Raw genomic sequence first — 13,494 nt, forward strand, 5'->3', positions numbered from 1 at the left:
GCACTTTCATTCCCGGGCAAAACGACCTGTGGGCATCGAGGTGTTCTCGCACCCATCATAGTTACTTCTTTTGGCAGCCTGAGCCACCTCACGCCCAGTATTGTGTCCTTCGCGCCCATCGAGTATTGTCCCGGAGCTCGTGGGACTGCACCTCCTATCCGGGGGAAAAAATTTCCCTGGAAACAATTAATTGGACACTACCTCTTCCTTGCATTCTAAAATAGGCTGCTCAGCCTTTCTCGGTACATCAGCAGAAATAAAAATCAATTAAATGCGAGCTGTGGCCTTTAGCTAAATTTCAATGTTTTTTTTGTGAGAGGCTCCCCTCCTCAAAGCACCCATCTTCTATTGTTTAACTATTCCCAAACCCCCCCCCCATCTTGTCTATAGACTTTCCCAAACTACTAGATTTGTTTTTTTACTGAAAAAAAAAAAATGTATTACAATAAAATCGAAAACAAATCGAAAGTAAAACTGTCGATGAAAGAACACTATAGCAGCTAAAAGATGGCAGCTCTGCAGCTTTTAACATAGGCCTGGTAATTAATACATGGCAGATATTCTTGCTCACTGCTAGCGCAAACAACTATACTTAATACAGCTTCATCTACATAATAACTACCTGCCTCTATACGATGATGTAAGTCTGATGAAAGAGCGTGCCAAAAAGAAACAAAATATAAATTATATATATATATATATATACACATACACACACACACACGGTTTACAGGACCTAGAAAGAAAAGCATTGCTACAGGTGCAACAGAAAATAAGGAGGAAATGCATCGATGCACTTGCTGTATTTCTGTTACACGTCTGCTTTTCCCTGCAGCAGGCATGGCCGCCCTCTTGCTCACTACACCACCTACCTCATGATAGAATACTCACTCCATATACTATAACAAGCCCCACCTACCAAGCCATGTACATATGCCCAAACTACCCTGTGACAAACATTGTTTTGAAAATGTTTTTCCACATTGCACCAGCTCCCGTTCGTGCGGCACAACTAGATGTACTTTAAATATGCCGTGACATCATCAAACCAGAGACCCTTTGCGTCACCACATCACTCTAGTAGAGCATGGAAACATGGATTAGACAACACGTTACATTTTAATGGGTTGCTTGACTATGCGAGGTCATATCCGCTGTAACGGACATTTGCAATATGCAGGCACTACATTAAATTGAAAGAACACACAAGAAGGAAGGTGCGGTTTTCAGAAGGAACACTTGACAACTTCTTTACCTGCACTGGCATTAGTCAAAAATCAACGTGGGGGGGGGGGGGGGTGGTGATCTGTAAAACTAGTTGCATGGAATTAACAAATACCCAGGAAGTCAGGGAACAGGGATCATCTACCAACCTCGAAACAACTGGGAGCATTTTATCTCTATTGGTGAAATAAGAAACCCAAATCCACACATGTAGACGGTTGAATTAAGGTTGTTCCCCGACATACACCCTGAACAAAGTCACCACGTTAATCAATCTATACTGGAAACCAGTGGCAATTTCTGAGGAAGACGACCTGTGGGCATTGTCCTAATAGACGAGGCATACACACGAGTGGAGAAGGGATTTAAATGCATCATGCAGAGCCGCCCCCCCTTCCCAAGAGCAGGTTGTTGATGGAGTACTTGTCTCACACAATGGCTGAAAAGAGGTCAGTGCTGGTTAAGATAATGCAATCAAATATCACTGGCTGCATGCAGTGTGACATTCCGAGCTAGCAGACTTGGAGAGGAAACCAATCGGCACCTCTTGACTATATATTGGTTACAAGTAATATGTTGCCCTTGAGGAGTTCCAGGTAGTCAAAACACAAACTAGTGATCATAACCCCCTAAAACTACAATGGGCGGAACCTAAAAACAAAGGGACAAGCTTGCATGCTAGCAAAGTCGAAGTAACCCAGGGGAGAAATCAATTAAGAATGACGAAGGCCAAAATTGAAAAAATGTACCGCACAGTACAAAAGACCAGATAGCGAGATGGGGTGGACCAAAAGAGGCACTAGACTATAGCCCCAGACGCCATCCCACAAGCAATTTGAAAGAAGCGCACAGGGGAGGGGAGACATGGGAACTGATAAACAGAACGACAACACCGCAAGCTGCTGTAGTGACGAATGAGGTGGAAGAAAAAGTTTGGTTGGACCACTTCAGCAGTCTTTTTTCAGACCTGGTCATACCTGAAACTAGGGTGGGTCGCAGCCCAGGTGAAGCATGCTGCATAACATCTTAGGCTTAATCAAGAAGGCTGGTTGCACCGGAGCTCTGGGCCCCCGACGGACTCACAAACGAAACCCTGAAGAAAAACCCAGAGCTGTGGACTGACTTTCTGTGCCTACTATTTGAGCAATCTTATGCAAAACCTTGGCCATCACTCATAAGTGCATCTCACACACTGCCCCTCCCTATTCATCAGAAAAGATTACCCCGCTCTTATTCACGAGACCTATCCGATCACACCACTCCAACATGATGTTCAAGACCACCTTCAAAAGAACTAAAGCTGGAGGGGCCAGCTTCCAACATCTAGCGCCTAAACATTGGAATACATTGCCCACAGCGCTCAGGAATGAAGCCTCATACACAAAGTTCCGCAAAGCTCTTAAAACTAAACTGTTTAACTTGCAAAACGTCTATAGCTACTAAACACTATCGTTGTTCCAATGTAACCAAGGGACATACTGCTAACCCTGTTCTCCAACATGTACCTATACTGAGCTTTATATAATCCTTGCATCAACTGTCTTTTCTCTGTCCTACTCTCGTAACCAAGTATGTTTTCCGCAACAGCGCCACGATGCCCAAGAGCCGATTGTGTACTACAAATGTAAATTTTTTTTTTGTTTTTTTTTAAAGAAGTGCTAAATAGCAGAGAGATACGTTTGTCCTTGAGGTCAGCCATCATAGTCCAGATTTTCAAAAAGGGCAATAGGTCTGATCCAAAGAGTTATCGGCCTATTGCCCTCCCGGATGTAGTGGCAAATGTTTTTGCATCCGTGGTGCTACAGAGTTTAACAAAGTGGATAAAGGAGGCGATGTGACATTGTCCAGACGGATGTTGGCAAGGGGATGGGGACCAGTGTAAACACATTCTTTCTCAACATACTAAAAAGCAGGGTGTTGGAGAAGAATAAAATATATATACTTTGCCTTTGTAGATCTGGCTCAGGCTGTCGACAGTATCGTCTGCTCTCTTTTGGTCTAAACTGGTGAGATGGTTTTGTCCAGGAGACCTACTGGAGCGCATAAAGGCTTTGTACTCTGAGAATTAGATTGGACACTGCTGGGCGCCTGTCGAGAGGGATACTAACTTATATGGGTATAAAATAGTACTGCCCTTTGGAGCCAGCAATCTCATCAGATCTGGGAGACATTAGTGAAGGCCAGATGTTTTCCACCTCAGATCGGAGGGAGGCCACCAAGTTGGATGCTCTATGCAGACGACGCGGCCCTTCTGGACCAGACCTCAATTGGTCTGCAACGACAGCTGAACAAACAGGATAGGTCCATAGTAACGGCTTGGAAATGAATGCCTCAAAATCGAAAGTCCTTATCTTACAATCTGCTAACCCGAGGAGGAGAGGGCCTTCTGTATGACATCTGGTGGGAGATCCAGTGGAGGCAGATGAGACGTTTAGATACTTGGGTATGTGTGTCAACTCAAGCTGGGTGGATGCCCCTAGCGACAAGCTACAGAGGCTAAAAGCAAAAAAATCTGCCATCACAGGGGCTGAAGCTACACGAAATGTGCCTGCTTTTCTGTACTCCCGGAAGTACAGTGTTATCTAAAAGGTGGTGGCAGTCCTGGTGTATGGAACAGAAAACACAGTTTCTGCCTCATGCCCTTCAGACGATATTAGAGGGAACTTTTTTGGAAGACTATTCTGGCTCTCAAAGCCCATCCCAATACAAATTGTACGGTACAAACTTGGCCTGTTGTTCCTACAAGCAATGGTAGGTTGGAAATCCCTAGCATTCTATCAGAAAGTGCCCGTTTCAAATCTAAAAACTGCTCCCTACACTGGTAGAGAAACTATTTTGCTGGGGTGGGGAAAGGCATGCAAACATTTGTTGACTAGGTTAGAATTGACAGCAGACGGCCTTGTGAATAACCCAGACAGTCAAAATTAAAATCCGGAGAGACAGGATTCGTACGCAAGACGAGGTTACAAAATGTAAGTTGTCTAGGCTGGAGTCTCCTAGTCCTGCCATTTTTGATCTTGCAGGACCAATCAGGTTTCATTCAGGGGCCGAATAACTGACAACATAGGCGGGTATTGCACATTATTGATCAGGCTGGGGGTGGGGGTACCGACATGTTTGTTAACGCCGGACGCCAAAAAAGCACTGGACCATGTGAAAAGTAATTTCATGTTTCCGCTGCTACGCACCACGTGGGTGGGAACAACATTTTTGAAAATGGCCCAAGCCAACTATCAAACCCCAGAAGTGAGAATAAGGTGAATGACAGGTTGACTAATCCCTTCCCAATTCGTAGGGGAACCAAGCAGGGCTGCCCCATTCACCCCTTCTTTGTAGTAGTGATGGAGCCTTTTGCTCAGCGGTTAAGGAGAATGGGGTAGTACACTGGGTTAGGTGAGTGAATTCACACCATACAATTGGGTAATTCGCAGACAATGTGATTCTCATGGTCTCCAATTCAGAACAATCACTGCAGGCAATAATGAGGGAAATGGGGACATTCTCAAAAGGTATAAGGATTTAAAGGTAAACTTTTCTAAATCTGAGATATTGAATCCGGCGGTGGGGATGGAAGACCGAGGGAGATTAGTGGCTAGTACCCAGTTTCTGGGCAGCAGGTCCAGTACTTGGAATTAATATGACCCAAACTCCATGTCAGACATTTAAGGCAAACTACCCTCCTGTCATACAGCAGATCAAGGAGGGCTTGAATAGGTGGAAAGTTTGTCTCATGGCTGGGGAGGGTAGCCATTGTAAAGATGAATATTCTCCCTTGCCTCCTCTATGTTCCAGGCACTGCCACTGCCGGTACCGAGGAGAGTCCTAAGGGGGATAAAGGAAGATAGTATGGGCTTTATTTGGAATGGGAAAAAGAACCGGATAGGGAGGAAGGCCTCTATAGAACCAAGAAGGAGGGTGGTGAGGTGATGTGGTGAAATATTACCAGGCTATGCAATTGTGGGCTCTTGTGGAGTGAGGAAGAGAGGATAATATAAAACACTGGGTGGTTATGGAGCAAGCAATTGCAGGTGAATACATATGGAAAATCCCCTGGCTAAAAAGGGAAGACAGGCCGAGAGGGCTCACTGAATCCCCATAACGAAAAACACTCCTAGGCCTTGGGATAAAATGAAGGAAAAATAAAAGTCATGCTGGCGCCCTGCCCGTCACCGGTTTAGAAGAGGCATAGCGGGGCAATGATGGAAATCTGAGATTTGTACACCCGTCACCGGTTTAGAAGAGGCATAGCGGGGCAATGAGGGAAATCTGAGATTTGTACAAATCAGCGTATGTCAAGACCGTTCCTGAACGTAGTAAAGAATTGGGTTAAGAAAAGAGGATTACTATACCTTTCAAGAGAGTAGACACTGGGTGAGCAGCACCCAAACGACAATGGAGGGAGCGACTAGGAATATGACAGACTGGGAAGAATTCATATATCAGCCAGAGAAACCAACAGGGGGCTCTTCACAACCATGTACAGAATATTACTAGAGAAAGGAGGACATGGACACTTGCGGCTATGGGCAAGTGGGAATCGAGCATGGGTAGACAGTTTACAGATAAAGAATATGGACATAAACATTAGGTTAATATACTTCAGCGCAGAACCGGGAGATGCAATACAAGATACTGCACAGGTGGCACTATACGCCTGCAAGGCTACATAAGGTGTATAGTAATACTCCCTCCAATGTGCTGGCGGCAGTGCAGGGAGGAGGGAACAACGCAGCATGTCTGGTGGCACTGTCTGCAACTCCAACACTTCTGGCAGGAGGCAAGTCATCGAGATACTGGGTTTGATGGGGCACTAGTGCTCCTATCAGCAGATGGCGAAACTAGGTTGGGAGCGAATGCTGGTATATTATGTGTGAACCTGCCATTGTGCGCTAAACAATTAATAGTGAAGATGTGGTGACGGGCAGAGTCACCGTTAATAGTACAGTGGTACTACACAGTTTGGAAAACTCTAAACGTGAAAAAGATGACAGCCGTAGTACATGATACAGTGAAGGGGTTCGGCAAGGTTTGGTCACCTTTTCTTGCATATGCCCTCAAAGACCAGATCAGTTGCATATCCAGACAAGATTACGAACACTTGGCATCCTAACAAAGGAGGAAGATTGGAAAGTGGACATTGAGATATCTGAACTGGACTTTAGAGGGGTGGGGGAGGAATATGTTGGGGTTGTTGTTAGTTGGTTGACTGCTTATCCGACTCCAAATGGAAAAAGGAGATGAGCTGCTGAGTGATGTAAAAAGTTGGTAACTCCAGAATTTGCTGTGGATAAAGTAGCAAATGTACTGGTGGATATGCATACGTACTTAAATGCCAATATAGACACAAGTGTACTTTGTTCAACCATCTTAACCACGAAACAAAACCATATGGCCCCGTGTACTCAAACCAAATGTTTTCCTGATAGTTATTTTAGTAACCAATTCCTTAGACTGCAAGAACAGGATCTCCTGGACGTGTAGGCATTGTAAAAGGACTAAAAGAGCGTGAAACATTAAAACACCTGCTATAATTCAGTACAGGACCAACGCACCTGAGCACAGTACACCGTGGGAATGTTATTATGCGCGTTAGCACCTTGCCTGCAGGTGAATGTTGGGCCATATTATTTATTTATATAGATTCACTTCAGAACTTTTACAAAAGTTAATCAAGTATACATTCATCAATTTCCATAAGAGAAGTTCATAAACTTTAAACATTAAAACATTTCAGATATAAAAACACATTTGAGACACTGAAAACATTAAAAAATGTAAGCAATCAGGAAATTTGGGACTATTCAGACATCCATGATATATCCAAGACACATCTAGCATTTCCAGGAAATTCGCTATCATCAGTCAGGAGTCAACAGAAATCTGCGATATTGGAGTGCAACATATACTCAACTCCGGTCAAATCAAATCCTCCGTTTATCCCACAGTGCATTCCAGGTTTTAAATAGTGCCATATGAACCCCCTCAGAGTCTGTTCAGGAAGTAAGCCCAAAATTCATCAGACTTAATCGCATTGTAATGCCCCACAAACTGCCCGAGTGTAGTCATGTAAAGGGATGCCCACCTTGGGCACGCTGTCAGAACATGTCTAGGGGTTTCAACGTTAGAGTCCAGCATACACATCTGACAAATTCTGTTATCTTTTGCGAGTTTCAGATGACCCCCTGCAGTGCCAACACAGAGCTGGTTAGTCCGTAGACGTGATCTAAAACTTCGTAAGGCAGGGCTAGGACATCAAGTAATACTGGATCTTGCAGTATCAATGTGTAATGTTCTCAAGGTACTTAAAGTTGTGCAATGTTAATAAGTGGGTATATTGGTTTATCCAATCCCATTTCTGTAGCTTATTTTTAAACAATAGGGGTGCCAGGACGCAACCTTGCCTGACGCCATGATTTCTACAGCCAATGACAAACCCCTGCTTGTTAACAGAGCTGTTCTTATGAAGAAGTGTTAAAGACTGAGATCAGCCGTACATCCATATTTACGAAATTTATGCCGTAATTGCAGGCATTTTACAGTGTTGAATGCAGCACTGAAGTCCACATATAGAATGTACAGGCCCAGATTACCTTTAGTAGAGGCTTCTCTAATCAGTGAATCCATGGCTCTGATGTTATGCACTGTTGCCAAACCTGGGCGGAAGCCTGTCTGGGAGTAATGTAATATACAATTGTCATCTACCCAGTGCTGCAATGCATTCAAGTCGAAGCTACAGAATAGTTTCCCGGGGACATCAAGGAGAGAAAGGAGCCTATAGTTCTCTGGGCACAACACATCACCCTTTTTGTATACGGGTATCGGGAATCACCCGATGCCATAAGGCAGGACTCTTCACACACACACTGACAAAAAAACAGTTAAGCACTGTAGCCCAAGCATCAGGATCTGCTTTTAACACGACATTCGACACACCACTAGGTCCTGACACCCGGGATCCCTTTGGACCCACTATTGCCTCCCGTATATTCACCCAAATAGGGTGAAGGGGCCATGGTGCAGATACTACTTATCCTGTGTCTGACGCACCTACAGAGACTTATTTGCACTGTATAAAAAGACACCCATTCAGGCTCTGCTATTGGGGTTAACTACGGCATATCTGGTATTACTTCTAGCCTGGGACAGTATTTGTTGGATGGGTCCGATTTGGACTGTGCAAAGAGCAGCATTTACTGCCATTTTGCATTTATCTCGGCATGCCTCTTTGTATACAGCCATTGCTTATAATCCCTTTTGATATGCTTAATTATGCCTCACGTATTCCACTCTCTTCTAAGTCAGCCTTGGCATGTCTAAGCGGCTGTCTCATATCGCTTGGCATTTCTAATTTCTAAGTCAAACCGTTTGCTTTTCTTTGCTCCATGGCTGGCCACACAGTGCACCACGGTAGCTCCTGTTGGTAAGATAAGTTCTTAAAATGGTGTCCCTTTTCGTCAGCCCCTAGATGGGCATACCTATCCAGGTCATGTTTTACCAGTTGGTTAACTGCCTTGGACCTTTTAGTAATGTTGTGTGGAGTCCAACAAATCCTATTCCCTGTGTGGTTCACCACCAGACCCTCGCCCCTGTGATGTCCTTCAAAGGGATTTCCTAGGTCAATTGTTAGGATCAGCATATGATGATCACTAGAATTGGTCTGCCGGGATTCTAAAGATTTAACTCGTTCTGAGCACATATTGCTCCCAAAAAAAAAGTAATCTAGGGTAGAAACGTTAGTGCCCATACTCTTGACCAGGGCAGTCACCAACCGTACGGCCGTTCTACGTAAAGCCCATTCATGACGAAAATCCAACCATTGCTTTCCCTTCTGATTCCCTCCACGTTTGGTTACAACGCACTCAGGTTTGATACATTGTTATTGTGCACCCAATTCATGATCTATACAACCAGCATTAAAGTCAACCCTCTAGAAGAATACATTCATGCTCATTTCCCAGCATCCATTCAGAAAACATTTCATTGAGTGTTGGAAGAAGCTCCTCCAGCTGTACCAAATCAGGAGGGACATATACATTAATTAGCAAGCATGTCAATGTATCACAGGTGGTTTTTATCACTGCCTCTATTGCTAGCACGAAAGGGGTGCACAGGATGATCTTTATACTTGTCAGGGGGACTGACTGTTTAATCGCCTGGGGGACTGGTAGTGGCCGTCTACCCCTTGCACACTTGGTTGCCAAACGTTGATACAAAATGAAGTCCCCCAATTGTATTACTGACGCAAGCCAGGTTTCCTGTAAGAACAGGAAATCAAATTCGGATACACAGCTAAGCGAACCCCCATGGTCTACTAAATGTGCAAAACCTCCGAGGCTCCAATTATGCACCTGCATGGGTCATCTGGTCTATGTCATTTGCCTGGTCAGACATTTTCTGAAACCCAGACCTTAGCGTCCTTTGTAGACAAGTCACTTGTTGGCATGCTGGCTTTAATAATGGGGGTTCTCAACCGGCACTACCTCCTTGCTAGCAACATGAGTAGTATCATCAACTATAAATCCAGCCTTTTCAATGGACCCCAGGTGACATCATATTAACGCTGGCACATCAGTAGCGGAGCAGTGGACCCGTACAAAATTACCACTGAGAGGTCCACAGGCTGAACAAAAGTCAGCAGTTGTCAAGACGCGAAGTGTGGGGATGCTCTTACATAGATTTAGAATATCTGATCTATCGGTCCGTTTGACAGAAAAAGTAATAGGACTGCGTCGAAAAGTAAATGACTTGGGGTCATTTTCAATTTCAGAAAGCTGGGATGGGGGTAAGACATTTGGAACAGAGGAGAGGGGGCCAGAAGGAATCAAAGGGAGGGTCAAAGGAGGGGCAATAACTGACGACCGTAGGATGAAGGTTGGTAATAGCAACCACTTCATGCTGTACAGTACTCACCGGGCCAACAATAATAACCTCATGGTCCCCACCGATAATTACAGGGTTAGCAGAATTTATCTGGGGTACGGCACTCTGTACATCATCAAGTATCGAGCTAGTCAGGGTACCTGCCCTCCTCTTTCTCCCGATGTGCCCCATATTAATTGGGCCTTTGACAACCTCCACCTATTCAGTACCCAATATAATAAAAGTAGAGTTCATGGGATCAGGTATTTCAACAACGACAGGCAGGTTGTTACTTCAGCTGTCCTACGCAGACTAGCCCGCATAGCCCATCGCCTTTTGTTTTCTGGTTAGTTTTGGACGGTGACCGCACTGTGATGTCATCTGCCTGCACTTCCACCTCCAACACGTCCCCTATGTCCACCACCGGGAAACTTCTTCCCCTTGGAGTAGTCAAGGGCACCGCATCACGGGTTGTTGGTGTTATATTGACTCCAGAAACCTGCAATCTTTTGTCCATAGTGCCCATGACCATTCCTCGTTTTGTGACTTCTTCCAGAATAACTCTGCATAGTTTGAGTAAAATCTTTACCGTGAAACGTATCACTCCATCAGCGGGCACTGAGGTTGCGGACAAAGAGCTTGAGTAGGCTCCTATTGAGAGATGGGCTGCTGCACACCCAACAACCCACGAGCGCCCGGCGAATCGGAAGGAAAAAAAAAAGAACCAGGGTGGTTGATAGTCGTTGCAGTGTTTTTTCAGCTTCTTGCTAACAAAAGGACGTATCGGCTGTTGAGACTTAAGGGGATCTCAGATAATGAATCAAACCCCCTTATGCGCGAGGACTCTACTCGTGGATAAATCCATTCTGTCTTTCTGGGGGGTATTTGGCTCCACGATAGTAGTGGGATCGATACTCACAAAAGAAGTGATACACAAGCAGCAACTGCTCCTTGCAAAGAGTAACATCACGCCCACAAGTTACTGTCAATATCCCCATAATCACTCATAGAGGCTTCTTTTGAATTAGCTGTCCCTCCCCCCCAATGAGTCCGTTGGAGCATTAACTGCTAGACCATTGGTAACATCCTGGTCGGTTGGCTGAAATTAGTCCATCATTTTTAGTAGGCAGCAGTTTACGAATTAGGATTTGGCCAGCAAAGCCACCTTATAGAGGAAAACCGGTCTGGCTATACCGCCCTCATAGATGGCCATTCTTTCTCACACAGGTACTTAGCATAAAACAAGAAGCAAAGATATTTTGAAACTTTATCAACACATCCATACAGCTAAAAATAACAAGTCTGACGCATCTAAGCAAATGATACTTTGAAGAAACGGAAAGACAACCTAACAGGTGACTAGGGAGGAAACCAGCGTTCAAGCGGGTTGTGAAACATTAAAAGGTTATCCAATAACTTAAGTATTGCGCCCATAAGAAGGCAGAGAAAAAAAAACCTGACATTTTTTTAAACACCCAATGGACAAGCCAAAAAAACAGCACCACACATTCCCATGTTTTAATGAAGCAGCAGGTAATTGCAAAGTGGGTCTAAGGAACTCCGCACACGAAATGTTGGGGTAAGTAAACCAACCCAAAAAAGAAAAGAAGTAGGGTCGACTGCGCATGTGTTATTGTAAACAATTAAAACAAAACTCGTTGCAACCCGAGGAAAGTCACACACGATTGCTGTAATGCAAAGGCAGGAAACCAAGTGTGCACAGATGGCCTTCATATGATTACACACTGAACTGGGGGAACCGGTTCGGGGAAAGACGAGCAGAATTACCACCGAATGCTGGCCCTTTCCAAGCGCCACAGGTAGCAGCAGCAGCCCAAGAGCTGCACAGGCGGCCTGCAGACTCCAGCACACTCCCTCCCACGCCTCCAGCACAAGTGCCCTAGCCAGGCGCTCCCACTCTGCACCTGCACTGTCCTTCACGCCCAGGCTTCCCAAATCCTCCTCCCCAGGATCCGACACGGCCTGCACCACCGGTGCCATCGGCTTTACATCGCCCCTTTTTGAAGAGAGAGTTACAGGTGCCCTCGATCACCCCCCAGCCAGAGGCATAAGTGCACCGAAAAAAGTAGTGGAACTGTGTTCTCGGCAGGGTAGAGAGTAGGCAGAAGCACTGCAACATGTGGCCTGATGTGGCAGCCAGGGCATTGCAATAGAAGTGACTAGGAACTAAGGCTCCTATTATAACTTTACACTTGCACAGGGACATGCATGGACACATCTTCTGTACAGAATGTTGAATGGTCGTAAAAATTTGAAAAACGGTAAACCGGAAAAAAGTAGTCGAACGCCGCTCCCGGCCGTTCCCTCTCACTTCGATCACAGCCCCCAGCTTTCTAGCCTTGACACAGACTGATGTTGTTTTGCATCCGGTCACCTGTACCTATGCATTATAATCAAGGGGACTGCAAGTCCCAGAATGCACATAAACACCAACGCCATCCCTTCTGGGCAGCAGGAGAGGTCGGGACCACTTGCAGCTTCTCGCCAGGCACTTGCCCACACTCCTGCCCCTCCCGCCCCCTGTCCAGCCCACTCTCCGTGCACACTTCTCGGACCCACCGAAGAACCCCTGCACCAGGCTGAGCGGGGATCCGAGCCAGTCCCCAGCCGCGGGCATGATGTCTATCCGGCTGTCAGCAGCACCGCCTCCCCGGTCTCGCTGGCTGCTGCTGCTGCTGCTGCTGGCGGGAAACAGGCGTCACCGGCTTGACCTCTGACCCAGCGCGGCGTGAAGCGAGAAGACAGACTGCCACACGCAGAGGCGAAGGCCGGGCAAGCCGCTCGACTGGCCGCCATCTTTGACGGGTCACGCTCTCCCTTCAGAGAGACAGAGCCTGCCGGCCATTGCCACCCGTGCTCACGGGAGGAGGAGGAGCTAGTAGATAGCTGAGTGGGTTAATCGCTCGCTGCTGAGATCTGTGTGAGCTGCTGGTTGCAGGTTTGAATTCCAGCACGGTGGACTCAGCCTCTCAGCCGTTTGAGGTTAATAAAACTGAGTACCAAATTCTTTTGGGTAATAATTTATTTATTTTAGCATTTATAGAGCGCACTAAGCCCTCAGGCATCAAGGCCATGGTTACAATCATTAACTCAACATATTAGCAAACATTAACACAAGCTTAACATAATGAGTGTAAATGAAAATGTTCTCTGTGAAGTGCTTTGGCTACTTTACAAATGAGACACGGAGACAGAGGTGATACTCGTGTGGGCTCCGCGGTGGTTCTGATGCCACCGGGAACGCCCCGTTTATTTATACGAGGCACACAACGGAGTGAACGTCAACCCGTCACGTGCGTGCCCTTAAAGGGCCAGCGCCACACTCCTCCTTTTCCATAACAACAAAACTTGAAAAAGAGAGGATCTAACTATCACACATTTCACAGCACA

At 45.8% G+C, this 13,494-nt stretch overlaps 1 protein-coding gene across 3 annotated transcripts in view; it reads right to left on the reverse strand.

Annotated features, from left to right (window-relative positions):
- The window catches only part of MCMBP (minichromosome maintenance complex binding protein), a 183,664-nt gene extending 170,843 nt beyond the window's left edge, over positions 1-12,821 (reverse strand). For all 3 annotated transcript variants that reach the window (XM_069611948.1, XM_069611947.1, XM_069611946.1), the window contains exon 1: positions 12,664-12,821. In XM_069611948.1, the coding sequence (XP_069468049.1) occupies positions 12,664-12,721 (58 nt within the window). In that variant the 5' untranslated portion in view covers positions 12,722-12,821. The remainder of the gene's footprint in view (positions 1-12,663) is intronic.
- Between the last annotated feature and the right edge of the window lie 673 nt (positions 12,822-13,494).

The sequence above is a fragment of the Ambystoma mexicanum genome, chromosome 8, assembly GCF_040938575.1.
Source record: "Ambystoma mexicanum isolate Mex_15411 chromosome 8, UKY_AmexF1_1, whole genome shotgun sequence".
Classification (NCBI taxonomy): domain Eukaryota; kingdom Metazoa; phylum Chordata; class Amphibia; order Caudata; family Ambystomatidae; genus Ambystoma; species Ambystoma mexicanum.